Source organism: Nipponia nippon, unplaced genomic scaffold (assembly GCF_047370975.1).
Source record: "Nipponia nippon isolate SJK-2023a ecotype South Korea unplaced genomic scaffold, ASM4737097v1 scaffold_28, whole genome shotgun sequence".
Lineage (NCBI taxonomy): Eukaryota > Metazoa > Chordata > Aves > Pelecaniformes > Threskiornithidae > Nipponia > Nipponia nippon.
Genome location: NW_028262345.1, coordinates 6,905,456 through 6,933,105, shown reverse-complemented (window position 1 = coordinate 6,933,105; position 27,650 = coordinate 6,905,456). Strand labels below are relative to the sequence as shown.

The 27,650-nt window shown below is 57.6% G+C and overlaps 2 protein-coding genes across 6 annotated transcripts in view; one reads left to right on the top strand and one right to left on the bottom strand.

Moving 5' to 3' along the window:
- DSCAML1 (DS cell adhesion molecule like 1) overlaps positions 1-26,065 on the top strand; it is a 122,431-nt gene extending 96,366 nt beyond the window's left edge. For 3 of the 5 annotated variants that reach the window (XM_087763560.1, XM_087763561.1, XM_087763562.1), the window contains 18 exons: positions 40-110; positions 1,112-1,352; positions 2,327-2,473; positions 2,546-2,701; positions 3,748-3,887; positions 5,401-5,554; positions 5,781-5,898; positions 6,011-6,174; positions 6,452-6,550; positions 8,566-8,754; positions 8,842-9,129; positions 9,223-9,378; positions 9,480-9,510; positions 9,863-9,981; positions 10,419-10,571; positions 10,771-10,965; positions 11,519-11,830; positions 13,106-26,065. In XM_087763560.1, coding sequence (XP_087619686.1) covers positions 40-110; positions 1,112-1,352; positions 2,327-2,473; positions 2,546-2,701; positions 3,748-3,887; positions 5,401-5,554; positions 5,781-5,898; positions 6,011-6,174; positions 6,452-6,550; positions 8,566-8,754; positions 8,842-9,129; positions 9,223-9,378; positions 9,480-9,510; positions 9,863-9,981; positions 10,419-10,571; positions 10,771-10,965; positions 11,519-11,830; positions 13,106-13,548 — 3,176 coding nt within the window. In that variant the 3' untranslated portion in view covers positions 13,549-26,065. Of the gene's footprint in view, positions 1-39; positions 111-1,111; positions 1,353-2,326; positions 2,474-2,545; positions 2,702-3,747; positions 3,888-5,400; positions 5,555-5,780; positions 5,899-6,010; positions 6,175-6,451; positions 6,551-8,565; positions 9,130-9,222; positions 9,379-9,479; positions 9,511-9,862; positions 9,982-10,418; positions 10,572-10,770; positions 10,966-11,518; positions 11,831-13,105 lie in introns of all 5 variants that reach the window. The other 2 variants (XR_015706107.1, XM_087763559.1) reach the window with 2 other exon arrangements.
- The window catches only part of FXYD6 (FXYD domain containing ion transport regulator 6), a 23,124-nt gene continuing 17,916 nt past the window's right edge, over positions 22,443-27,650 (bottom strand). Inside the window, exon 9 of the transcript XR_015706108.1 lies at positions 22,443-27,442. The gene's annotated coding sequence lies outside the window, so the exon portion shown is untranslated. The remainder of the gene's footprint in view (positions 27,443-27,650) is intronic.

Here is a 27,650-nt window from a genome sequence, read left to right as displayed (position 1 = left end):
TGCTTCTCAACACACTCTTCTGGGTCTGTTTATCCGCAGCTCCCGATGGGCCTCCGATGGATGTCACCTTGCAGCCCGTGACGTCCCAGAGCATCCAGGTCACCTGGAAGGTGAGCGGGGCCGGAGCGGTGCGTGGGCTTTCCCTGGCCCCAGGGGCTTGGGCGGTGCCGGACGCCGTCCCGAGCCTCTGCGGCGGCAGCTTGTCCTGGGACCCGGCGTTTCGCCAGCGGCACGGGGGCCGGGAAGAATTTCCCGGGCGATATAAAAATGCGAAGGCTGGGCGTGCAGCTCGGCTGCATCGCACGGGGTCCTTCTTAATCATGTTTTATGACAAGCTCGTTATCTCATCGGACGCCCGTGCGGGGCCCTGGGAGAGAGACGATAAATACGTAAAAACCGAGACGCTGGGTTGCAAAGTGTTTGCGCAAAGGTCAATAAAACTTAGAATCGGATGTATTTTTCCAGAGGTGCATAATGAAAAATAGAATTGATTATAAAGTTAGGACTTGGGAATGAACTGGTAAGTCAATAAATTTAGGGTTCCAGCTTCTCCCCCCTCCCCTTAAGCGCTGAAAAACAGATTAATGGAAAATAAGGTTCACCTGAAAGGTAAGTCACTTCATTTTAAGAGTGTTGCAGCGAGATAGATCGCCCTGGCTTTGTAACATAAATTTGCAATCAACCCTATTGATTTCTTAATGCTTCGGAGAAATATTGTTAAGATTGATCTCAGCCTGGCCTCGCACATTTTTTAAGGCTGTCGGACTCGGGGCTTTTCCCTCCTCTCCTTGAGCTGCTCCGGTCGGGGAACGGCGCCGGCCGAGCGCGTCCCGCTGCCCAGCCAGCGCCGTCCTCTCTGGTGGCCCCTGAGGAGCCGGTGGCCCTTTATTATCGCTATTCCACTCTACTTTTTGTCACCACTCTGCCACTCGGTGTGTCCACCCGGGCGCTGCTGAGGGGAGAGAGAGTTTAAAAGCATGGAGAAAAAAAAGGTGCTGGGGAGCGGCGGTCGCGGCAAGGGAGCCCTGCGAGCCTCCCGGCCCGGGGACGTGCTTGCTGGGCAGCGTAGCCCTGCGTGACACCGCTCCGTCTTGCGCCCCCCGTTCCTCAGGCCCCGAAGAAGGAGCTGCAGAACGGGGTGATCCGTGGCTACCAGATTGGGTACCGGGAGAACAGCCCGGGCAGCAACGGGCAGTACAGCATCGTGGAGATGAAAGCCACGGGAGACAGCGAGGTCTACACGCTGGACAACCTGAAGAAGTTTGCCCAGTACGGGGTGGTGGTGCAGGCGTTCAACCGGGCGGGGACGGGGCCGTCGTCCAGCGAGATCAACGCCACCACGCTGGAGGACGGTAAGGCCGTCCCGGCCGCCGCCGGGGGACACCCAGCCCCGGCCGCTGCCCACCGGCGGCGCTCGGCTCTCGGCTGCCGGCACGCGCGCGCCCGCTCGCAGCGGCCCTGGGGAGGAGGTGCGAGCACGAGGATGCCGGGACAGCCACGGCACCGGGTTTCTGGCGCAATTAGAAGGACGGCAAGGTGGATTCGCGCGTCGCCGGAGCGCCAGGGAGGTTTCCGTCTGGGAGAGGTTGCTGGTGGCCTCAGCCCTTTTACAAACAACTGGAAAAAAGTTTTGCAGTGCGTTTGCTCAGCAGTTTTTCATACTTAATTAAGGCTCTCGTTAGCCTGTCAAACCATGATCATTTCCTGGCTACATTAGCACTCCTCCTGGGGTATTCAAGGGCCCCTGTTTTAGCAATAGTGCCTTTTCCATAATGATATTACCTTCATTTTGTTCAAACGGACTATCTGTATTAGTTTATTATACTCTGTCCCTAATTACATGGTGCTTATATTTTTGCACCTAAGTAATATGAAACAATAATCATTTTCAAAGAGGATCGTTACGGTGATGTATTCTCATTTAAATGCTCATAAAAATCAGCGTTACCTCTTACGGGGCAACGGGATCTAATTACCTCGCATCCAGCCAGCTCTCCCGCCCTCCCCTTGCTGGGAAGCTCAGCGTGTCCCGGCGGCCTCCCTGGCCCTCTGAGCACAGGGCTTGCGCCCGCCTCGGTGGTCCGGGAGGAGCAAAACTGCGTGCCGGAGGCCAGCCTGCTGCGTTCGCCCGGCCCCGGTGCCCCGCAGGCCGGGCAGGACCGGCTCCAGGGGCTCGAGCAGCCGGGGCAGAGGGGGCTGCCGCGCGGTGGGGTCCCACGCGGGTGCAGTCGGGGCGGCTGACCCATGGGACGCGGCTCTTTCAGCCGGGCACGTGCTGCCTCTCCGTCCTCCTGCTGATTGTCCTCCCCGTCCCTCCCCTCCTCAGTTCCCAGCCAGCCCCCCGAGAACGTGCGGGCCATCTCCATCACGTCGGACGTGGCCGTGATCTCCTGGTCGGAGCCCCCGCGCAGCACCCTCAACGGGGTGCTCAAGGGATACCGGGTCATCTTCTGGTCCCTCTACATGGACGGAGGCGAGTGCTCGCGGGGAGCGGGGGACGCGGCCGGGTGGCGGCGTGGGGCTGACGGGTCCCGTCTCCCCGCAGAGTGGGGCGAGATGCAGAACATCACGACCACGCGGGAGCGAGTGGAGCTGCGGGGCATGGAGAAGTTCACCAACTACAGCGTGCAGGTGCTGGCGTACACCCAGGCCGGCGACGGCGTCCGCAGCAGCGTGCTCTACATCCAGACCAAGGAGGACAGTAAGTGGCGTTTCCCCGGGGGAGCGGGTGCGCGTGGGTGCGCTCTCCTCTCGCCCCGGCTGATAAACCGTGGCAAGGCGTGTTAATTAGAAGCAAGAAGATGGAGTGCTGAGGAGGAGCCCTCAGCAATGAATAAAGGGCAGATGCGCAGCCCCCGCGGCAGGCAGGCAGGGCTGGGCAGGGCTTCTCCTTCCTTTTCGTTCCCTCCCTGCTCGGTCTGCCAAACCGACGGGCAGGTCCGTGCCTGGCCGGGAGGGGAGGAAGGCCCCCAGCGCTGCCCGGCGTGCGTGCACGGTCCTCGGCTGCTGCTCCGTGGTAGCAGAGCCACCCCCCAGGCGGCCCCAGCCCGCTCGGGTCGGGCTGCCGTCACTTCGGGTTGCAGCGTGCCGTAGCCGGCTGAGGCCGGGAGACGGGAGCGCTCACTCGTGCCACAGCACGTCGTGTTGCCGCGCTGGCGAGGGAAGGGCTGGGGTGGCTGCGGGGGCACGGAGGAAACCCCCCGTGTACAGCCACAGGCAGGGCGTTTCCCTTTCTCTTTTTTTCTTTTCCTTAAGTGCGGATATTTAAATATTTACGCCCCTGCCTGCCCTACTTTGATGCCATTAACGCGGTAGCGGAGCGTTTCCTGGGCCCGCGGGCTGGGGCTGGCGTCGCTGCCCGCCCGTCCTGGGAAGCGCCAGATGCTGGGGAGGCTCAGCTGGGCAGGGTAAGGCTGAGCCACTCGGGCAGATTAAGGAGACGGCCGTTAAAAGCCAATCACGGTTTCTAAACCAGAGCCTGCGCTGCAATTAACCCTCCTGCCTCTGGCTCAGCAGGGGACCAGAGCCACCCGTGGAGAGGTGTCCCGCAGGCAGTGGGGTGACGGCGGGGCGACCGCTTATCTGCAGGCTCGTCCCTGCTCGCGGCTGCCGATGCTGGCGTGGAAACGCCATTGCGGCTCCTCCCCAGCGCGGCTGGGATGCAGCGGGGTGCTGCTGCCTCGCAGGGCTGGGCAGAGGCCTCGGAGGCCTCCCGGCACCAGCTCTGCCGTGCTCTTCCTCCTTCAGTTCCAGGTCCCCCGGCCGGCATCAAGGCTGTCCCGTCTTCCGCCAGCAGCGTGGTGGTGTCCTGGCTGCCGCCGGCCAAGCCCAACGGCATCATCCGAAAGTACACCATCTTCTGCTCCAGCCCCGGCTCGGGGCAGCCGGTATGGGATGGGGACAGGGACGGGGGGACAAGGCTGGGCAATCGCCAGGGTGGGCGGAGGAATGCTGAGCTGGCGGAGCGGGAGGGAGGGCGGATGCCGGGCGGCGGTAGCAGCAAAGGTCCCTTGGGCCAGGTCCGTGCGCCGTGGAGCTGCAAGGGCACCCGTGGGCACTCCACATCGGCCCATAGCCCCATCGGCTGGCTGTTGCCTTCCTCCGGCATCTCCCCCGCTCCGCGCTCGCTCCGGAAGGGGAAAGATGCCAGCGGCTGACCGAAAATAAAACAGAAATCAAACCTGGCCCCATCCCTCCTTTGTGCGGGAGAGGTTGATGGGAGGTCTGTAGACTAGTGCTTATCAAAAGCTCCTTCTCAAACTCATTTCACTATCTGAGCCTCTGGTTTCCAGGGCAACATAATCTTTTCATCAAAGCAACTGGTAAAACCGCTGGGATGCGATATTGTTTTCTTGGCATCTTGTCAAAACTGTCGTTTGGGTAAAAAAAATTACGTATACTATACAATATTCATATAGGCGTCTGCTTGTGGGGTACCTTTACATCCGCGGGCCCCACAAGGGCGCGCGTTTGAAGGCGGTGAACGCGCAGATACCTGCGCGCAGTCGCCTGTTTGCACGCGTAAATACCCCATCCATCCCGTGCAACAGGGATGGCTGAGCTCCCGTCCCCTGTCCGGCGCCGGCATGGCAGGGCGGCCGGGAGCGGTGCAGGGCGGCCCTTCCCCGCGCGGCGTGCTTGGGCCAGGGCAGCTTTGGCCCCGATGCGATGGAGACCAGCCCCGGCGCTTGCGCCCAGCCTCGCTGCGAGCCAGGCCGGGAGCGCCCGCGGGGTCGGGGACGGTCGCTGCGGGCGATGTGGGAGGTGAGCCCACGCGGGGTTTCGGGGACCCCCTGGCTGCTCGCTGCAACCGCAGAGGGTTTTCGGCAGCCCGGCCGGGGCTTGCCTCCGTGCCTGGCCCCCGCTGCAGCTTGGCGGGCGTCCGGGGAAGCGTCCTTTCCCGGGAACAAATCATGCCATCGCAGCCATCTGTTCCTCGGGCTCTGGCCCGGGCTCCCTGGAGAAATTACGACACCAGCCGGTTTACGCTGGCATTGAGAAACGCCAAGCAGAGCTGACTCGCTGCTTGGGAGCAAACCCACGGCGCCTCAAGGACTCGGAGAGCAAAGGGAGCTCCCCAGGGATCGCTCCGGGTGGGGTGACGGGGGCCCGAGGCCCTCCTTTGCCAGCTGGCCGGGGATGGGAGCGAGGGCAGGAGCCTGCTGGCAGTGGGGTGGTAGGGATGCCCAGGGCTGGGGGTCCTGGGGGTGGTGGTGGGGATGCCCAGGTGCAGGCAGCTGACCCAGAGGCAGCTTTTCCTTGCTGACGGCTCGGGCGCTGCTCTGGCCTCTGTTTGGCCTGGGCTGGTGGCGATGCTCCCGCTGCTGGGGTGCCCGGGGCGCCCGAGCTGAGGGTGAGGTCTCACGGAGGCTGCACCTTCTCCCGTCTCCCTCTCCGCAGGCCCCCAGCGAGTACGAGACCAGCCCCGACCAGCTCTTCTACCGCATTGCCCACCTGAACCGTGGGCAGCAGTACATGCTGTGGGTGGCTGCCGTCACCTCCGCCGGCCGCGGCAACATCAGCGAGAAAGTCACCATCGAGCCTGCTGGGAAAGGTACGGCGGGGGCCGCCGGCTCGCGGGGGGGACGCGCACGCTGGCTCTGCTGTCCCCTGCCCCTCGGGTTGCTTTGGCTGCTCCGTATCAGCCTGCAGCAAGGGACAGCTGGGGCGACTCGTGCCCGGGGCAGAGAGACGGCTTGGGCGGTCTCGGCTCTCGTCGCCCGTCGGGGGGTCCGCGCACGGGGCCTGCTCGCCAGGCTGACCTCCTCCTTGCCCCCAAGCCCCCGCCAAGATCATCTCCTTCGGAGGCACCGTCACCACCCCGTGGATGAAGGACGTGAGGCTGCCGTGCAACTCAGTCGGGGAGCCGGTCCCCGCCATCAAGTGGACCAAGGACAGGTACTGAGGGGGGCTGCCAGCCGTTGCCGCAGCCCAGGCCGGGGGACCGGTGCCGGCTGCATCGCCCTCGCTGTGTCGCGCGCGGCTGATGCGCCCTCTCCGCTCCTGGCAGCGAGGACTCGGCCATCCCCGTGACGGTGGATGGCCATCGGCTGATCCAGGCCAATGGCACGCTGGTGCTGCCCTCGGTGAAAGCGGAGGACTCGGGCTACTACACCTGCACCGCCACCAACACCTGGGGCTTCGACACCATCATCATCAACCTGCTGGTGCAAGGTGAGGGGCGCTGGTGGGTGGGGGGCGGCCCGCAGTCCCACCTCTGCGTCTGGGAGCACGCGCCCTGCGCGGACACGCTCCGTCGCGGCAGACGGCACAGCGAGCCTGCGCTCTTGCTTGTGCGCTGCTCTCGGCGGGGCGAAGCGCTGCGGGGTCTTGCCGGCGCGAGGGGCTGAGCGGGAGGTCTCGCTGGCGTTTCCCCTTTTCGCAGGGCACCGTTTGGGCCACTTTCAGCCCGTGAGTGCAAGGTGCTCACGGGCTTTTCCCTCCTCCCTAGTGCCCCCGGACCAGCCCCGCCTGACCGTCTCCAAGACCTCGGCATCGTCCATCACGCTGGCGTGGATTCCTGGGGACAACGGGGGCAGCTCCATCCGAGGTACGGCTGCTGCGAGCGACGGGGCCGGCACCAGCACCACAGCACCCGTCCCCATCCCGGAGCCGTGGGTGCCTCTGGTCCCGGCGCTGGGGGACGAGGCTTGTGGCGCACATTTTCAGGCACAGCCCTGCGCGCTGCGCGTGTCTTTATCTCTGCGTGCCTCGGTTTCCCCCTCTCCGAAGTGCCTCGGAAACACTCCGGAGTAAGGCTGATGCCTCTGAGCTCGTAGGAGGGCTGGTAGTCCTAACGCGGGGGCTCCTAAGGTGTTTGGGACAAGATGCAGCGACTGAAGTGGCTGACCACGGGCACGTCGTTAATTGCTCAGGTGCTGGTGGCCAGGGCCAGCCCCCGTGGCTGCTCTGTGTCTCCCGGCATCGGTGCAACTCTGGACCTGACCGGGCAGGATTTGTCCCCCATCCCCAGCGTCCCCTGTCCCTGGCGGCCTGGGGGCTTCAGGGGGGCTCCGGGAGCATCCCTGCTTTCCAGAGCCTCCTTTCTGCTCCGATTCATCTCATGAATTACATGTTGAAACAGCTGCACACGGAGGGGGGAGCGAGGAAGGAGACCTCGCTTACAATTAATTAAAAGCATGAAAGTAATTACAAGCAAATCTCCCCAGCCAGCAGCCTTTCACTCCAGTGGACTCTGTTGATAAATTTGGTTATAATTGGATTAGAAATACTAAAAACAAGCTGCACGTACAAAATAAATAAATAACCGGTGGCAGGCACCAGGGTGCCAGGCACCGTGGGTGGTGCAGGGGTGCCGGGGCTGGCTTCGACACGGCCGGGAAAGCGTGCGCCCGCGGGCAGAGCCCTGCCAGCCCAGGACGGTCCCGGTACCCCCGTCCTCCGGCCCCGGGGAAGCCTCGGCGCGGGTGGGAGAAGCCTCCCTTCCCTCGGCGCTGCTCTGCCCCAGCCAGAGCTGGGCGTTGGCAGGGCTGACGCGAAGCGCCTTTGGCATCGCCGCACCGGCACCCCGACGGCGTCGACACCCGCAGCGGCCCCGCGAGCTCTGCGTCGTGCGGCTTGTGACGCACAGGCAAAGGCAGAAAGCCTACTCTTCTCTGTTATTTTTATTTGAGAATTGGCAAAAGAACCTGCAAAAATAGCCAAATCTGTCAATGCACCGCGCGAGTTTGGGATTTTGTATAGCCGACAAGGCGAGAACAGTCAGGGCGGCAGAGACGCGCTGCCCCGGGGGGCACCGACGTACGCGGCGGCGTATCCCTCGCCCGGAGCTCCGTGCCTGTGCGCGCGCCTCTCCCCGGGAAAGCCTGGCGAGCCGTCTCCGGGCGCCTCGTTGACGGCAGCGTAACAGGTTTGTTCATTTAGGACACAGTGTGCTTCCTAATACTCTTAATCATGGGAGAGGAGGCGGCATGCAATGACAGAAGCAACTTCCTAGCAGCTTCCCGAGGGAGCTAGTTAATTCTGGCTTTCCCTTTATAGCCTCGCGCCAATCAATCACGTTTCGCACTCCCGTGCGAAACCCAGCAATGGGGGCCGTGCTGGCGGCGCTGGAGGCAGGCGGTGCGGGGCAGGGGAGCAGACGGGGGCCGCGTCACGGGGGAGCGGCCCGGGGGCTCTGCCCGGGCACGCGGGAGGTGGCTAGCTGCTGGGGGTGCCCGCGGGTCTCTTGCCCGTGGCTCCTGCCTGGGCCTGCGTGGCGGGCAGAGCGGGCAGACGAGTCGACCTCCGTTCAGGCCGCGTGCAGGGTCCGGGAAGGCAGCAGCTCACCCCTGCTGATGGTTTTGGGCTAACTGTGACCACGTCGGTAACGCAGGAGCAGAGGGCTGCGTTTCCGTCGCCGTTCGTGTGCGTGCGGTTGGGCAGGACTCGGTGTGTAACGGGTACCCTGGCGCTGCAGGGTGGCATTGGACTCGGCCACGGGACGTCCCCGAGGCAGACGCAGGGTAGCCCGCAGGCTCCTTCGCTCGCCCTGCCTGGGCGCCGCTCGCCTCCCACCGGCAGCCCGCGTGCCCGGAGGCGACCGCCCCGTCCTTGCTCCCCCAGGCTTCGTGCTCCAGTACTCGGTGGACAACAGCGAGGAGTGGAAGGACGTGTTCATCAGCTCCTCCGAGCGCTCCTTCAAGCTGGAGAGCCTCAAGTGCGGCACCTGGTACAAGGTGAAACTGGCGGCCAAGAACAGCGTGGGGGCCGGCCGCATCAGCGAGATCATCGAGGCCAAGACCCACGGCAGAGGTGAGCCTGCCCCAGTCTCCCTGCCCTGCCGGGGGACGCTGCGGTCCCCGCTCGGCCGCAGCCCTCCTGACGGCTCCCCTCCCGCAGAGCCCTCCTTCAGCAAGGACCAGCACCTCTTCACCCACATCAACTCCACGCACGCCAGGCTGAACCTGCAGGGCTGGAGCAGCGGGGGCTGCCCCATCACCGCCATCGTCCTGGAGTACCGGCCCAAGGGCAACTGGGTCTGGCAGAGCCTCCGCACCAACAGCTCCGGCGAGGTCTTCCTGACAGAGCTGCGCGAGGCCACGTGGTACGAGCTCCGCATGAAGGCCTGCAACAGCGCCGGCTGCGGCAACGAGACCACCCAGTTCGCCACGCTGGACTACGACGGCAGTGAGTGGGGGGACGGGGCGGGGGCCGCGCTGCCCGGGCGGGGGGCTCCCGGCAGCGCCGACCGCCCAACCGCCCGCCCGCCCTCCCCCCTAGGCACCATCCCCCCTATCAAGTCCGCCCAAGGGGAGGGCGACGACGTGAAGAAGCTCTTCACCATCGCCTGCCCCGTGATCCTGGCCACGCTGGGAGTGGCCCTGCTCTTCATCATCCGCAAGAAGAGGAAGGAGAAGCGGCTGAAGAGGCTTCGAGGTGAGATGGGGCTCGGAGGCACAGCGCACGGGACCTGTGCTTTCCTGGAGCCAGCTCTCCTAAAAAAACCTTCCTCCTTGTTTTTTGTCTCTCTTGCACAGACGCCAAGAGTTTGGCTGAAATGCTGATCAGGTGGGTCTCTGAGCTGCAAGAGCTGGCGGAGGGTGGGGAAGCCGGGCAATGCTGGGTGGTGGGGGTGGTCCTGGATGCATTTAAGCCCGGGTCCAGCCCTGACTCGGTTTCAGACCGCCCTGGGCTCAGCCCCGGGAAGGTTGCGTCGGCCCCTGCGGCACAGCAGCCTGGTGCTCCGGGCTGCTCCTGCCTGCCGGAGGGGTGAGGCAGGCGCGTCCCAGCACCCGCGCTGGAGCTGGCCTGGGGGAGAGCCGAGAGAGCTGAGCCCCGGGCGGGCTGGCCGGCGGCCAGCCTTGAGCCGCCGGGGCTCTCTCCGGTAATCGCCGGGTCTGCGTCCCCTCTTGCCTCACAGCAAGAATAACCGCAGCTTTGACACGCCGGTGAAGGGCCCCCCGCAGGGCCCCCGACTGCACATAGATATCCCTCGGGTACAGCTCCTCATCGAGGACAAGGAAGGCATCAAACAGCTGGGTAAGCACCGCGCGCTCCCTGCGGCGTGGGGCCCCGGCAGCACCTGCCCGGGGAAGGGACGTGGGCAGCATCCCGTCTGGCCCCGAGAAGCCTGCGGTGGCCCCAGGCTGTCCCCTTCCTGCCCTGCGGCCGAGCAGGGCACGGGGGCGTGCCCGCGGGTCCCGCTCCCCTGCCGTCGCTGCTGGCTGCGCGGGCAGCACCCGCAGCAATCTCCTCGGCCGGGCTCTGCCTCGGTGCGGGGCGTTACTGTCACACCGCTGCCCTGGCTGGAGAAGAGCCAGGCGAATCCCCCATCCCTGTGTGCCCCAAGCTCCGGCGGGGCTCCCTGCGGCGGGGAAGCCAGGGGATCCCCTGGGTGGGCTGAGCGTGGGCTAGCAGGCCCCTACAGCAAACTCCTGGCTAGAGAAAGAGGTCTGAGCTCCGGCGTCTTCCTGCAGGGGACGACAAAGCCACGATCCCGGTGACCGACACGGAGTTCAGTCAGGCGGTGAACCCCCAGAGCTTTTGCACGGGCGTCTCGCTGCATCACCCTGCTCTGATCCAGAACACGGGGCCCCTCATCGACATGTCGGACATCCGCCCCGGCACCAGTAAGTGGCTGCGGTCGCGCGGGGCTGGGGTGGGTTGGCTGGGAGCAGTGCGGGGCGCGTCCCCGTCCAGAGGGACGGGCATGCCTAAAAGCAGCTGTTGGTGAGGCAGAAGGAGCAGGGAGCGCTCCAGGGAGATGGGACAGCGTCCTGGCTGTCTCTGGCAGTGGCCTGCTGTGACTCCGTCACCTCTGTCCCTTAGACCCCGTGTCGAGGAAGAGCGTGAAGTCCGCGCACAGCACCCGCAACCGCTACTCCAGCCAGTGGACCCTCACCAAGTGCCAGGCGTCCACCCCGGCGCGGACCCTCACCTCTGACTGGAGGACAGTGGGCTCCCAGCACGGCATCACGGTCACCGAGAGCGACAGCTACAGCGCCAGCCTCTCGCAGGACACGGGTAGGCCAGCGCTGCCGCTAGCAGCGATCTGCCGGTTTGGCGTACCTTACCCATTGCCGGGGACCCCAAACCACGAGTTTGGGGTGACTGCAGAAGTAGTAGTCAATGGGATCGTGGGACCCTGCCGTCCGCTGCAAGAGCCACGGCTGAAAGCAGCAGCGTTGAAACGCGTACTCCAATTTCTAGTAAAGATAAGATTGCAAATAGTACCATAAATCGGGCCGACGCAGGTGACGGGCCCTTGTGCCAGGTCGCCCGCTCTCCGAGAGCTGCTGGTGGTGATGTCCCCTGCGCTCCCGGCTCTGCTGGGAGTCGTCGGGCTCCAGGTTAACCGATGTGGCTGCCCTGGTGCCTGTGGGGCCGTGCTGGCACCTCCTGGTCCTTTCCAGAAGCTCTGTGGGGGCTCCTGAGCAGCGGGGGTCGTGCCCAGCTCCGGGGACAGATGGCCGGGTGCAGCTCGAGAGTCTGGGCGTTCCCACATGTGCCGCGTGGAAAATGGCCTTCCCAGGCCAGGGAAGATTCCCAGGTACGTGACGTGTCCTCTCCTCTGCAGACAAGGGCCGGAACAGCATGGTGTCAACGGAGAGCGCCTCGTCTACCTACGAGGAGCTGGCGCGCGCCTACGAGCACGCGAAGCTGGAGGAGCAGCTGCAGCACGCCAAGTTTGAGATCACCGAGTGCTTCATCTCCGACAGCTCCTCGGACCAGATGACCACCGGCACCACCGACAACGCCGACAGCATGACCTCCATGAGCACCCCGTCGGAGCCGGGCATCTGCCGCTTCACAGCCTCCCCGCCCAAACCCCAGGACAGCGAGCGGGGCAAGAGCGTGGCCGTACCCATCCCGCACCGCGCCAGCAAGAGTACGTACGCGCGCGCTTTGTCGTTAGGCGGAGGCTTCCTCGTCAACGATGCGTTCCGTAATTCAGTACCTCTAATTCAGTACCGTCGTTCGGTACCTCTATTCTTGTATTTTTCTCTGTCGGAGAGTTCCTGGGAAGGGTAGGAGAGAGGTGGGCAAAGCATCCCTCTCCCACCCTCCGCAGTACTGAGCTTTCCCCTGTTCTGCTTGTCCGTGTTCGCTTTCTAGCTTTCGTAAGGCTTTCTGCTGGAAGCGCTGGCCGATTTCAGTAGGTTCTGCAGGGATCTGTTCTAGATCCCAGCACAATCGGGGAAAGATCCCCGCAGAACCTCCTCAACATCTAACAATTCCAGGTTTCTCTCCTCTCCTCTACGTACCCTTCTCTTCCCTTTGCTCCTCTCCGCTCCTTACAGCTCTTCTCTTCGTTTTTCTCCTCTTCGCTTCATTTCTCGTCCGCTCCTCTTCGCGTTGCTCCTCTTGTTCTTCACTTCATTTCGGTTCGCTTTGCTTGCCTCCTCTTCACGTTTTTTTCTTCTCTCCGCTTTCTCTGCTCCTTTTCCCGTTGCTTTGCGCCTCTTCTCCTCTCCACTTTTCTCCTCTCGCTTAATTTCTTTCAGTTTCTTCCCTTTTCTTTCCGTTTCTTCCTATTTCTCCTTCCTATTGGTGCTTCTGTTCCTTTCCTCCCTTTCTATCGTCCCTGTTCCTTAGTATTCTTTAGCATTTCTTCCCCCCTTCCCCTTAGGTTAGCAGAGCACAATATTTGCTAAACGCAATACAGAACGCTGCTGTTTACTGGAGGCTGTGAGAGATGTTACCAACGCAGTCCAAATATTTCCACAAAAGAGTCACAGAGCAGGACGCGATATATACCACCACAGATGCTGCCTTGTAGCACGCACATGTAATACGCTATAGCAGGGATGTTATTTATTAGCAATATATTGCGTAATAGACCTGGAAGCATAAGAGACGACGTGTTTTATATAAAAGAAGGTAAGGATGCCGTATAGTGGCGTATAACATTCTTTTATCCCAGGGTACCTCGTTACGTAACAGCCGTCGTGCTCTATGCAACGCAACGTATAGAGCACGTCAAACCGCATGACGCGTTATGTTATTCTACTACACGTACGTTATATTATTATATTGCACATTAGGGCAATACGGGATGATTATAATACTTTATAGACACGGCATCTGGTACGCAATGGCGCAGCGTGGCGCGGTCCTGAAGGGCGGGGGCCAGAGCCTCACCCGCCTCCGCTTCCCCTCGCAGGCGACTACTGCAACCTCCCGCTCTACGTCAAGTCGGAGGCTTTCTTCCGCAAGCCCGACGCCCACGAGCCCTGCCCGGTGGTGCCGCCGCGGGAAGCCTCCATCCGCAACCTCGCCCGGGCGTACCACGCGCAAGCCCGGCACATGACGCTGGAGCCCGGCAGCAAGCCCCTGGGCCTGCCTCCCCCGGCCTCCGCCGCAACCACCTTACCTCAAAGGACTCTCCCCATGCCCGGCGCCGCCAGCGCCGCCCCGGCGCCCGCCGCCAGCGCCGCCCCGGCACCCCCCGCCGCCGAGCCCCCCGCCGCCGCCGAGGCGCGGGTGCCCGCGCACTCCAAAGTGGGGGGCTCCAGGGACTCGCTCCTAGAAATGAGCACATCGGGCGTAGGCAGGTCTCAAAAACAGGGGGCTGGAGCCTACTCCAAGTCCTACACGCTGGTGTAGGGCGCCGGCCGGAGACCGCCCGCGACGGACGCTGCTCGTTTCCCGCGCCATTTATATTTAATTAACAAACTTGTACATAATGAACTCTTTTGTATAAATGAAGCTATTTTCTTCTTCTCCGAACAGAAAAAGAAACCAGGGCACAAAGAATTTGATGTTACAGATTTAAAAATATAATATATATGTAAACATATATATATTTCACATCATTTTGAAAGGGCACAAGGAAAGACTCAGCGACTTTTTTTTTTTTCTTCCCTGATCTTGTCGGTGGTTTTAAAAAGGAACGTCTCAAAGACATTGCATGCTATTTTACTGTTCTGAAAACAACAGGAGTTGCTTCAATTTGCAAATGCTTACGTGTTCATACCTTTTTCTATGAAAAAAAACCCAGCGCTGTGTGCAATAAAGGTTATGTTTATACGTGGGCGTTTGTTAAGCGAGCAGGGCAGCCGGCGGTGCAGGGGCTGGGGCAGAACGCCGCGGGAGGACGGAGAGGGGCGGCCCGGATCCGTCCACGAGCCCCGATGCGTCCCGCAGAAGCCCCGGGCCTCCCTGCAGAGCCCTGGGCAGGAGGAGGGGAAGGGATGGGAGCAGGGTCCCGGGAACGGACGCCCCAGCAGCTGCCACGCCGTGCCGCGGCCCCCGGTGAGCGGCGCCGACTCACCGGTGAGCCCGGCCGTGCCGAACGGCGAACCCGCCTTGGCTGGAGGGGCGAACTGCTGCACAGAGCCTTGTGGGCCCCGGCACGGCCCAGCATTGCTCCAGCAGCCCAGGTGAGTGCGGTGCAGCTCCGGTACCGTGCATGGATCCGGCGAAGCGCAGCGACTCGCTCCCAGCAGGGCTCTCGTTCCCTGACGCGTCGCAGCACCGCATGGCTTCTGCGTGGCAGCGGGAGGTGAGGCACGGCACGGTTGTCCCCAGTCGCAGCTGAGCGCGATGAATCGCGGTGGAGCAGCGCAGCGTGGTGCAGCGCAGACCAGCGTGAAGCCCAGTGAATCCAGCACAGCGCCGTGAATCGTGGCGTCGCTGCCTCCCGTCGTGGTGAATCACGGCACAGGACAGTAAAACGCCGCACAGCTCCCCAAGGACGCCGGTATCGCGGCGCACCCCGGCACGGTGAACCACGGCGAAGCTCCACCAGGTCACGGCGCAGTGTGGTAAGAAGTGCAGCGAAGCGCGGCCCAAGCCTCCCGCCTTCATTTGTTCCCGTTTTCCTCTCGGTTTTTACCACCAGCCGTAGCAACTGACCGCCAGAGCAGCGCAAGTTATACCTTCGCCGTTCGTGCAGGCGCATCTGACAGCGCAAACAAGAGCGGGTGCCGCCCAGGGCCGGCAACCCTCCTTACCGGCTCTGCTACCCCAGGGAGACAAAAATAGCCAAGGCTGCTGTTACAAACAGTTGGTTTAGTTACCCAAACTCTAATTGCGCCTTCCAGAGGAGGTTCTGGTGCTATTTGAGGTCTAGTTAGTTAACGCCCCACGCTTTCATTTCCTTATTTATTTCCTGTAATTTATAAGCTGCTGTTTTCAGCGCTTTCTCCATCCGTGCTTGCTGCCCACTGGTTCCATCTCTTCTTCCCTTACAAACACATAAGCTTCCTATCTCAACATAAAACCAGCGCTTCTTTCAAGAGGAAAAAAAAAGAGAATAGGAAAAAAGCTGTGCACAGGTATTAAAACTGCTAGTTTAATAACACAGTAACGCTACACTGCATGCTTAGCAATGTTGCTTTTGGTTTATTAGCCATAGTTCACCCGTATCGGCAACAACTCGTCCGTTTTCCCCAGTGGCGAATGCAGCCAAGCAGACGGAGTCTTCCCGAGGTCCTGAGGACCGACCGGGTAGAGGGCAGGCTGTTTTGCTGAGGAAGCCAGTTTGACTGTCATCTTTTTATATGGTGTCTGATAAGTTTGCGTACTAAAGGTGCGGCAACTCGCTGCCATTCGTGCCGCTTCCTTCCCGGAGATGTGTACGAGACGGGCGTTCGTTATGGATGCCTGCATGTTTTTTCCTAAAAGCGTGTTTGTCGCTCTTGGACATCTGCGCTCTGGTATTGTTTTACTGCACAGGGAAGTGGGTTTGAGTTTTTAATAGCTGAATTCCCTAAAATAAGCTGCCTTTCCTGGTCAGCAAGAATCCTCTGCGCTGGTTTACCTACGATCGTATCTCTCTCTGGCTGCCACCCTGTGAAAGAGCGTACTAAACAGTAAACGGTGTTCCCGGAGGGAGTTTTTGTATGCATAGCTTGGGGAAGCAAAGCAGTTTCCTCCGTGTGACATCCCGTCGTGGCTTGCAGTGGGCTAGTACGCTGTATTTGGTGGCGTGAGTGAGTTCAAACCTGCGTAAAGCTGTTCGAAGTTAGAAAGCGCTAGCCTTGCTTGTAAAATAACATTTATGCAAAGGAGAAGAACAGGCGCTGTTCCGATTCGTTAGGTTGAAAGACGGCTTTCCGGGGACAAAAATGGAGGCTTTGGTGCACGCTAGCGACTGCTGCACCAGCCACGACGCTGTAGTCGAGGCGGTTGGCACAGCGGTGCCCGCAGCGCTAAGTAGGATGCGCGGCAGAGCGTGCCCTCTTGTGTCGAAAAGCAAAGCAGCTTGCTTCTGCTCCGGGCCCAGCAAGGCAGGTTTGGTACCCCAGCCAAGCAGCCTGTCTTGTTGTGCCGTTGCTAACGTGCATTTCTGGTTGCGTGCCCACTGGCGATCTTCAAGGCTTGCTGCAAGTCAAATGCTGCGGCGCTGTGAAATCGCCTGCGTTTACTGCTGTACGGTGGTTATTAACGTAGTAATTTGTTACCGTTGGCGATACTGAAGCCAGTACAAGTCACGGAGCTCGAAAGCCTCTCTAGAGAAAAGGAGTTCTGCTGGATTTTGTCACTTGTTGATTTTCCCGTTCTTTTCTTTTTCAGGTCGAGCGTCCTCCTTCCCCATTCTCGGTAGCTCCCCAGGCCACCCTTCCTTCTGGAACCCGTGGTAGGAGAGCCCCCTTCTGCTGTTGAAAGGGCCTGTCTCTTCTTCCCATTTGTCCGTGCAGTTGCCAGAAAGAAGCTGGTCCTAGGCTGAAGTACCTGCTCACTTAGGAGAACTGGTGTCCTCCTGTCGAACTACCAAGTTGTCGTTATTACCAATATCTTCACTGGTTTTCAGCCTCAGCCACTGCTGCCTGCGCCCTTTGGGGCCGCATTTATGGGCTTTCGTTTTGTTCTAGCTAGCAGGCTAGATGTGGGAAGGGGTCGTAGCCCTGTCCAAACTTTCCTTTTCTTCGCAAATTTTTCCATCGAGCACTTTGTCCGATAGAAAACCGAGGAAGGAATGAAATGTGCGTGACTGGGAGAGAGTAACTGGCTTTCTGGTTGACGGGCAGAAGGCAGTAATGTGATCTCGCTGGCATTGGGTCAGTGGCTGTTGAGATACGGCAGCGGTTCTTCGGCTGGTTTGGATGAAGTCGGGAAATTATGCTTGAAAGTTCAGGCAGAAGAAAATATCCCGTTGTATGACTATTCATAGCTGACTGATGGATGTTAACCTGTATAAATAACCCACAATTAAATCTTTTTTTTTTTTTTTAAATGATGGGTATCCTTTGTTCGGAATCCAGTCTAATACTGCCGTAAGCTTTTTTTTTTCCCTTCAAGAAAAATGATCTGGGGTGTTCAGTGCCTAGCGGTAGCCGCACGTAGTTACTGTGTTCTCTCTTCAAGCCTGGGGAGAAGGTGTCTCTGGAGGGTTAACTTGTGGAGATGCGGAGAGTTATCTCCACATCCTCTGAGATAATTTCTTGTAAAAATAGATAAAGCGAAAACCAAAACTCACCTTTCTGTCACCCGCCTCCCTCCTTTGTATGTTTTGGGGCTAGACTCCTTTTGTTAGGCAACGTTTTACATTCCTCTGCCTTCCAGGCCTGCACCTGGTACTCTTCACAAGGATAAACCTTTGCCGATGCCACCCACGCTCAGAGATCTCCCGCCACCACCGCCTCCGGACAGGCCACATTCCATCGGGACTGAAGGTCGACCTCAGAGACGTCCCCTGCCCTGCACGCCAGGAGACCGTCCTTCGAGAGACAAACCCCCCGGTGCCCTCCAGCCGTCAGGCGGATCTGTGGCCATCCAGGCCCATTCCAAAAGCCCTGTCCGTAGCTCTCAGCCCTGGTGACCCTTGGGCTGGGAGAGAACTGTCCAACAGACGCTCGCTTCCCTTTTCCTTGCCCTCGCAGATGGAGCCCGGGGCTGACAGCCATCGGCTTGGGAGCACGCTCAGCCTGGACAACCCAGCGGTGAGTAGGCCTTATTGGAGGTAAAGGTAATTCGTGAGAACTTAAGCTTCCAAGGTGCCCTCTTCTAGTTTACGTCTGAATAGGGCGGTGTTATGCCAAGGGAGAGAGGGAAAGGGACGAGGGAATGCCAGGCAAGGGAGAATAACGGGAGGACTTCTTAGGGAAGCGCTTTCGTGCCTCTTGGCAGCGGGGCTGAAATCCCGGTTTGAGCAGCCACGAGACACAATTTCACGATCACCGTTCACCTTTCAATTTTGTAAAGCTGAGGAGGTTTCGTATAGGGAGCTGGTATGCTGAAAAAATGGAACTTACTCTTCTCAGTTTTCGGTCCTGTAAAACCTGCACACACAGTGGCTATGATTAGTTTAACACAGTAAAATCCGAGTTAAATTTGGATCTGTTACTATTGCCGGTGTCATGATGTGTAACTTAGTAGTCCAACGTGTTGTTTTCTAAAAGAAATCCCAGGCAGTTTTGCTTTCTTTGATGCCATTCCCCTAATTTTCCCTTTTAAAACCTCCAGCTTTCTCAAATCGAAAGCAAGTACATTTTTAGCCAGATTGGCTAAGAAAATGACACTTGCACGGTTGTCATTCTGTCTCCGTATGTGTGTCCTCTTGTCCCCCGTTAACATTTTGGCCTTTTGGCCTGTTTCAGCTGAATTTGCCAAAGCCATTGGAGTCTCAAAAGATACGGAGTTCCTGAAGTTTTTGGGTAACCAGACAGTCGGCTACAGGAGAAAAACCCTGCTCGTGCCCTCCCTGAGGGAAAACTGTCGCAGCCCCGCTGGGTTTCTCAGGTGTCGGTAAATGCTTTGGGATAACGAAGATGCTTCATTCCCCCAGAGGACGTTTCTGATTCCTGCTTTGAATTTTTTTCTTTCAGAGCTTGAACAGCGGTCCGTCCACAACCCCAGAGCGTGAACACCCCAAAATGAAACCCTCCTCGTCTGCCAATGCGATCTACTCCTTAGCTGCCAGGTCTGTTGTTTTCTAGCAAACGTGCTCTTCTCTAACTTACAGAATGGCAGTCGTAGGGCTCTCCCCATGCTGGTGCCAGGGACAGAATTTGACACAGCTCTGTCAGCCTTAGTTTCAATCTCCGACAGATTCAAAATACACAGTTTAGAGAAAGCAGATGAAATCGGCATCCAAAGGTTGGTGGATAGTGGTGGTAGTTACCCTGGGCTGCGGCCACAGGGAACGGGCCACCGTTGCCATTAGCTCTTTTATGAATTCACTCCTGAGCTGGTCTTTATGTGAAGCAGGCGATGGGTAACGTGTACGATAGCGTCGGCTTCCTTTGGCGCGATGACCTGGTGCCAGCGTGACCCGGCAGCCGGGCTGCTGAGAATCCCGAAAGCCAGGTCATTTCTTTAGACAGAATCGCTATACGATGACGGCTTCTTACGTCCGCTGTGGATTTTAGAGGCCGCCTTAATATTAATTACGTTTGGCGTAAATGTGTTTCTGACGTTTATATCTTGTTTCTTCCCCCTCCAGACCGCTGCCTGGACCAAAGCTGCCTCCTGGGGAACAGTCTGAAAGCGACGATGACACCGAATGCATGTCACCGTCCCCTCTGGAGGCCTGTGGTGCCTCCAGGTCCCGCTCTACAAAAACCGGCGATCAAAACGCCTTTGGAAGCGACTCGGAGCTTACGGTGGGATTCTGTTTGTGCGCGCTGTGCTTCCTCCTCGCGGCTCTGGGGAGGCGTATTTGTTTACTAGGGTGGAGATTTTGCCTGCTTGGTTTGCTGACTTTCCCCGGTGACGCTCACCAGATCTCGAGTAACGTAGCTCACTGGGAATGAAACGGGACTACTGCTCTTTTGCAGAATCCTTGTACGGTATTGCAGGAGTCGGGTGAGCGCTCCCACCCCTGTCTGCCGGTAACCTTTTGAGAGCAGTAGCGGCTGAAATTCAAAATGGTATTAAAAGGTGGTGTTCTGGTGGTATCGCTTAAAGTCTTTTAAGCTGATATGCTGTATTGCAATAGACATTACTAGAACGTTTTCTGGAACAAATATTCTTTCACAGAACAGTGGTGATTTCGCGTTGGAGCGGGGATCTGTGCAGAATATCCCTCGCAGAGACGAGGTGGTGGTGGTGGTTGACCGCTGTCACTTGTCCGAAGGGAAATACGTGTTCTCTCCCTCGGAGTTTCGGACTGCAGCTGGCAGACGGACGGCTGTACGTACGGAGCAACGTGCAACGGCCCCTCCCCAGCAGCGCCCTCAGCTTTCCAGACTGTCATCGCTTCTGGTGAGTGGGCGTGCTAAAAAAGCAACTGAGAAACCGAGGTGCAATGAATTGGTCCCAGTCCCAGTCGGAACAGCATTCTAGGTCAAATTAAACCTTACTCGCTTTCGCTGTTGAAATAGCTAGGATGTACGTGGAAACATCTGAGTCTGTCTGCTGCAGGCTGCACGTGGGGATCTTGTTGAGAAGCCTGGTTGGAATGCGCTGTGAAAATACTCAACGGTGGTTAAAAAAATTGCTGGTTTGAAGAGGATTTTTTTTTCCCCTGGGCGTCAGTTCTCAGCCCACGCCTATCCTAAGTATTTTTAATCTAATGCTGCCTTCTGGAAAGAGCTTCCATTGAACGTGGGGGTTTGGCAGCAAAACCTTAGTTCTGTGGCCTGTCCACGTTTGTGGACTACAGGGGAACAGAGTCTGCTTTGAGGGACAGAGGCTCTGCCCGGTCCCAGAGCTCAAAATGTGCCTCTTACTCTAGATGAAGGGGATCTGGCAGCAGCCACCGCCAGCAACGGGGCCGAAGAGTCAGAAAATGAAGATGATGGTTATGATATCCCTAATCCACCACTGCCGGTTGCTGTCGCTCGCCGCACACTGTCTGATGCCTCCGATGCCGCACCTGCCTTCAGCCGAACGTCTTTGGAAAATGACCCTGTAAGAGGTCAGAGAACACCCGTACTCTTCATGTTGTAGTGGGTACTGATGGCTTGCTCTGCACGTTTGAAACTTCTGTCACCGACTCCAGGTTTTGTACGTAAGCTGTAAAATCAGGTTTACAAGGCAGAATTACACTGGTTCTTAGGTGTTCGGTTTGGTTTACAACTTGGAATGCGCCGCCGTGGTCATTTAATCCCTGAGCTAGCAAGTCAGATTTAAATCGCCGTGAGGAGAACCTTTTCTCAGCTTATAGGACGTTGCTGAAGCCGCCCTTTACAGGGCACGGCATACCTTTTGTACCAGGGCGTGAGACAGAACCTCAGGCCTTGCACAGCCTCTGTCGGGCTTCGGCCCGGCCGCGGTTGTTGGCAGCAGATGGCACAAGTGTGCTGCTGGAGGCTGTCCTTGGAGCCCGGACCCAGTGGCTCGGCAAGGTCGGCTTTTTGTCCCTGGGGAGCAGAGGACATCTTGTCCTTCTGGCTGCAAGGCACGTTCTCTGAGGGAAAAACCAAAGCCTCGTCTCTCCAAGAGCCTTGCTGAATAATGCTGGACTTATTCCCTCCAACTGCCCAGCAGCTCTGAAGGAAGCTCTGAAACTCCTCCCGTTGCGGGGCTTTCAGCATGCCTGAACACCCTGGGGATTTGCCAAGGAGGAGGCGTGAGTTTCTTGCTCCTTCTGGAGGCAGGTGGGAGGCAGAGCCTCCTGTACGCACGACCGCTTGCCCCAGCGAGTCTTCTGGGCTCGTGCTTCACTTCTTCCCCTTCCCTGGGCTTGCCCTTCTCCAGCACAGGGAAGAGTTTACTGGTGCAGAGAAGTTTATTGGCTTTTGTCACTCCTCCCTGCTCCCTGCCTCGCTTTTTCAGTCTGCCACTGCGCCTGTGGAGCGCGGCTGACAGGGGTAAGAAGGGGCAGAGAGAGCTCACGTCCTGCTCCCAGGTGAAGCACTGAGCTTAATCGTTGACCCTTCTTTGTTTCTGCAGCCCCGGAGTAACAGTGCCGTTGTCCTGCTTTGTAGTGGTAGGGGATCTGCTCATGAAAAACGCTGCGGAAACGCTGAGCGTTACTGCTCCGGGAAGCACGTGCCCTTTTCTGAAACGCTGGGTGTTTGCTACTGCCGACGCCTGGTGTTCAGCAAGCCTGACCAGTCCGGGATACACTCTGGCAGATTTATGTTCTCCTGCATTGTGCCCTACAGTTTAGTTTCTTAATCATTTACCAAAAAAAAGCCGTGCCAGCAGTTGCCCTTTCAAATTGACCCATGGTCTCCGAAATTTGATCCAGTTCAAGCTGAAACAGCTATTTCCAAAGCCAGTTTGGGGGAGAGAAGTGGGTAGTCCTTTTTCTCAAACGTACAGAAAGCTTTTTCCGTGTAAGAAGCTTGTACTTGGAAGATTAGGGAGTTGAGTTGCGTTGTGGTTGGTGAGGAAGCTTCAATGAATTCGTTTCCTGCAGAGCCTTCTCTGTCTTAGTGCTTTTGGTACAAGTTTTTCAGAAGGCTCAGCGATGGCTGCTGCTTTTCTGACCGGTGCCGCAGTGCCCACTCTTAAAAGGGGATTGTTTGGACATTCTTAGTCTTACGGATTTGTCTGTTGTACACCAGTTGTACTGCTAGAAAACTCTAGCTGGAGTGCCTCGAGGAGTTTCCGCAGAAGACAAATAAAACTTTCTTTAAGGTGATGTCAAATATTCATGCGGAAAAGTTGCTTGTGATTTGCAAAGTAGGAAAAAATGCTTTCTGCAATGATACGGGAGGTTAGAACTCAAAAACTGTCAGATGTTGGATTAACACGTTAAGCAACGTGTTGCAGTGTTTGGCGTCTTGTTTGGTTTGTTGGCGAGACTTTTCTCTCCCCAGGAGTAGCGCGTGATGTGGCTGCTGGCAAGTAGCGCATCTGAACGGCTAGGAGGAAAGGCAGAACCGGCTACCTTACCGGTCTGCCGCAGCAGCCAGGCATGAGGTGGGGTGAGCTTCAGCAGGAGCTCTCGTAGATGGCCCTGGCCTGCCGATGGGCTGGCAGAGGAAGAGGAGCAGAGCCTTCGGAGAACGTAATTCAGTTGCTGGCGCAATTGTGGTGGATGAGTTGTAACCAACAGAAGTTGTTTTGTGCGTATACTCCCTCAGCACGCTGCGATGCGGCCAACAGTTCTGCCAGCATCTGGACAGTTAAACTGGGGGTTGCCGTCTGATTCTGAAAGGGAAGGGGAGGTTTGGTAAAATTGGGTATACCCTGTGTCATTTCTTCCCAGCAGGTCTCTGCTGCTTATTCTAAGGCTGATACCTGAGCTCTGCTCCCATGCGCTCATATATCCCTTGTCAATTTTTTCTGTTCACGTGGTCTTATCTTAATAAATGAGCCCGATGTGGCCTCCTCGTTAAAAACATCTCCAGAGCTGCTTTTGCCCGAGAGGGGAAGCTGAGCTAACCCGTACCCCTGTGGCAGAGGCTAGGCTGGTTGGAGAAAGCGGCGTAGCTTTCAGTGGCGTGTTTTTGAAGTGCCATTTATCAGTCCAAGGGCATTCCCGCTTTGTTCCAAGCAAGAATCACGTGTCCTTTTTTGAAGTGATGTATTTGTTTCTCCTTCCAGGTTTTTCAGATGGCTCTCAAGTTCCAGAAGGGCCGCCAAAGCCGCTACCACGGAGAATAACTTCTGAGCGGAAAGCCGGGAGCTGCCCAACAGGCGGAGCCAGCAGCGGGACCAGTGCGTCGCTGCAACTCTCCAGCGAGATCGAGAATCTAACGAGCCGAGGCTACTCATATCAGGCCATTCAGAAAGCACTGGTCATTGCACATAACAATATCGAAACGGCCAAGAATGTTCTCCGGGCGTTTGTTTCCATCTCCTCCCCTGCGCACGTGGCCACGTAGCACATTACCTCCACGCCCACGACTTCTGGGGACCGACTGCCTGGGCGGCCGCAGCCCAGCCACGCACCGAAGGGGAAGGGGGTTCCTTTAGAGACTTCGTGCTGAGGTCAGTCCTGCCTCTTAAGAGATCAGTTATCAGGTCTTTGTGGTTCCAGATTTCAAAGCAGTGGCACGAAATGGAGCAGAGCGGTGGTTTATACAGCGTATGTCTCGGAGTCCTTTACCCCTACCTCTTGTTTGAGAGAACAGATTTATTTCCAGGGTGTTGGTAGAGAAAAGTATCGCAACAAGGGATCCCCGAGCTGATACCCTGGAGGCTGGGGGGAGTGTTTTGTGCTGTGAATGCTCTGAGAAACAAAGTCCCGAGGTCGGTGTGGTGTGTCCTGTGGTTCATGGTACTAGGTCTGGGTCTGTTCGCTGCTGTGTGTCTGGCTCAGGCTTTTTAGAGCAGCTGGGAGGTCACTTTCTGCGGGGAATAAATGGGAGACCTTGGAAGAATCTTGCGATTGCTTCCTGTTTGCCGTGGCGTTTCCCTCTTGCCTGTAATAATAGCGTTTATTGCCTACGATTCGAGTCCTCCCTTTCTGCCTGGAGATGGCATGCCCACCTTCCGTCAGGCATTTTGATCTCGACGGTGCTGAGAGTTGGGTTTCTCTCGTATGCGTTCTGTTGCCGGCAGCACTGGCAGCACCAGATTCCGGGCAGCTGGACGTGCTGAACAGTTTCACCTGTTTCTGAGGGGTGGGAGCGGGGGGGAAGGATTTGAGTGAGAGCAAAGAACTGGCTGCTGCTTCTCTTTTTTTAGCCTTGGGCACTTTGTGCTTCGGTGCTCAAACTTGACTGTGGCCCTGCTGGGCTTGAGCAGCCGTCGCCGGACGCTCCCATGCCCTCTTTCTCTGGGAACGTTGCACTGGTAAATATGATGGTTTATTTATCCTAATTGCATGGTGGCTGTCGCAGACTGGTGGCCTTCACACACGTTCCGTCCTCTTCAGGGAGCTTTTGCGGGAGCCAGCTGTCTTTGTGCCGGGTTGTTTTGTGGAATTGGTAGATGCAGCCGATGTATTCATTGGTATCTCGCCTGCTTTGCAGGAAGAGAAACGCAGCAGTGCTCTGCATGGCTATCAAAACAGCATGGGGGCTCTTCTTTCCATTTCCATCGCTCTAAGGTATTGCCAGAGCTTTCGTTAAAACAGGTCTGGGAAACTTCTGTATATTTGTAGAACGATCTCACGGCTTTAAAAGGCAGTACTCAGCAGTTGCTTTGAAAAAACCCGAGTCGCACACTCAGCTACTTAACTCTGTTCATCTATGCTTGATGTGCGAGAAGCGCGTGGTTCCTTTTGAGAGGATTTAAATGAAGCAGGGCTACACAGATCACACGGCCTGAACCAGTGCTCTGGGTGCACTGAGAGGCTGTCAGCCTTTTGGAGCACGCCTGGCATTACTTGCACCTCTCTGAGGGCAGCAGGAGTCACTAGGCAGAGGGTTGCAACCTGAAATGTTGTGGGATTATGGCAGTTGGATGGAGTTTAGCCTTTTAAAGAGGCCGGTAGCTGGGCCCAGATCGCAGAGAAGTGGCTTGCGATTGGCGGCAAGGACTTAACAAGTATTAGCAAAGGGAGCTAAGCATAAAATGTTTGTTTTATGTCGATTTAGGTTTCTCTCTAGATCTACAGCTTTATAAATTGGTGCAGGGGGTTCCAGGCAGTTTAAAAGCACGGACGGTCTCTCTTTACTCCCCTCCTTCCTGCAGTAACGAGAACGTTCTCTGAAGCCGTAAGGAGATCTCCCGCAACACTTGCGGGCCATCACCACCGTTGGTATTTTGGGGCCAGGGCTGAAACTTGCCAGTGCATCACAGTGATGAGATTCACGTCGGTGGGCATGGTGCTCCGCAGCGGGGCAGAGCGGGGCCAGGCGCAGCCAGGAGCAGGGCCTGCCCTTGGCGACGGTGCCAGGTTACAGAGAAGGTGGTGTCAGCGCATGTTGCACTCGGGGAAGGAGAGCTGTTCTTTTCCCTCTGCCCCCTCGCGCAACAGTCAGCGGCATCGTGACCCAGTCCCGCTCTTCCTGCGCGAAGTGCTCTGCCAGCTACGCGGGGCAGCCTTGGCCGCTGTGTCTGCGGGAGCTTCTGGAGAAGCAAGCCCAGCGCTTGTGCTGCTGAGACAGGAACGTGGGGCGGCTCTGGTTGCTCTCTCGGTAGGTCCGCATGGTACGCTTGTGAGCCCGAGCAGCCAGCCCCAGCGTACGAGAGTTATATCCCGGCTTTGTCCTGGAGAACCAGGTAAAAACCCTTTTGTGAGGAGCACTACGGTTTTACGTCCCTCTTTTTCGTGTTCTCGCCAGCGCTGCCACCAGCTCCGTGCTGGGTTTGGGGCCACTGCATTTCTGACTTGCCGTGCAAACCCAGTGCAAGTGCGTTCAAGCGTGGCGTGACTTGCCGCTGCCCAGGCTGCGTAAGAGCCAAGCCCGGCCAGCTAGAAGCCTTCACTCTCGTCTTGCACAGTGTCTGTGATCAGAGTAGTGATGCCCTGTCCCATACAAGCCCTTTATTACAGGCTTGTTGGAACGCTAAATTAAATCATGCCTAGCAGAGCTGTTGCAAGCCTGTCTTTGGGGTTTATGTCCCAGGAGCCGTTCCTATGGGTATTGTTCCGGATATTAGAGGTTAGGGAGAGCGATCTTTCTGGCACGTATCGCTGATTTTTCTGCACATGTCCTTTCCGTGCACTGTGTCTTAAACTGATTTAAGAAACTTATAAGAAACTTAAGTCTTGGCTTTTCTTCCTTAGACAGGTAAGCATTTGCTAGTACCACTGAAGTGCAGCAGAGTCCTGACCATGCCTTATGGCTGTGCTCTGCGAAGTCAATCCAGGCACTGTACAGTGTATTTTTCTGGCTCTTTCAGAAAGGTAAGCCTGAGATCGATTTATCTTTTTTTCCCTTTACCTCCTTGATCCTTAGTCTTAAGAAGTTAACTTTCTGATGCTACTTTAAAAAGAAAAAAAACCCAAATGCCTAGTGCCTTTCTTAAGGGAACGCTGCATCGCTAGGCCGGATCTGCGTGCCCGCCCCTCTGTGAAAATGAAGAGCCCGAACTGGACAAGCTGTAAAGACGCCTTTGAGCGTGAGACTACTTTGAAAGGGGTGGAAAGAAGGGGCAAGAAAGATGGGCAGTTGTCGCTTCAACTGCGACACTGTGTTTTGTAGCATTTCAGCGGTGGAGGTTTCCTATTTTATTACTACCGGTGACTTGTCTGGACTGGTGCTGTGCTAAGCTTGGTGTGGAGTCGGTAGAATCATAGGACAGGATTGGTTTTGCTTGTAACAAAATACGAGTTCTGCTCATCGAAACCGCTGGATTTCCCCCTGCCTGTCAACCTGGCACAAAGCAAGCGGCAGACGCTTTGCACAGTGAGAGCTGGGGCACAAAGCGCATGGGACCAGCGTGAGTCCCCGCACGGCGAGCAGCAGGGAGCTGCGGACAGCGGGCGAGCATCGGCTGCTCTGAACGGGCGTTCCGGCTGACTTGGTGCCGTCAGCGCCGCCGCAGCGGACCGGGAATCTGCGGTGAGACGTACCCTGCCGGGGCTGGGGTAGATCTCGTGCGCCGCACGGCCCTTGCGTGTCTGTCTCTGCGTGCGCTGCCGCTTGAGGTGTGGAGCGTCTCTGCCGGCAACCAGCGCGCTGCTTTCACTACAAAGGGCTTTTCTGCCTGCCCTTCGCTGAGCCCTGATCCGGGGGGAGCGCGGGAGGCTCCCAGTGCAGCATGTTGCTTCCTGCGCTAGGCTGATGCCATTCCTGTAGCTAATCCCCAGGCGGGGTCGTTACTGTAAATGGTTTTTTTCGGTTGAGCAAGAAAAAGTGCAACTCCCAGGGCACTTTCTTAAAGGTGCCACTTGAAAAATTAGTGGGGAATAAGGGCACTTATTGTTAAAGTTCCTGGTAGAAATCTGTTTTGAAATTTCGGGGGGGGGGGGGGGGGGGAGGAAGAGTTGTTCTTGCTCTCGAATGACAAATACCAGTTTGTATAATATC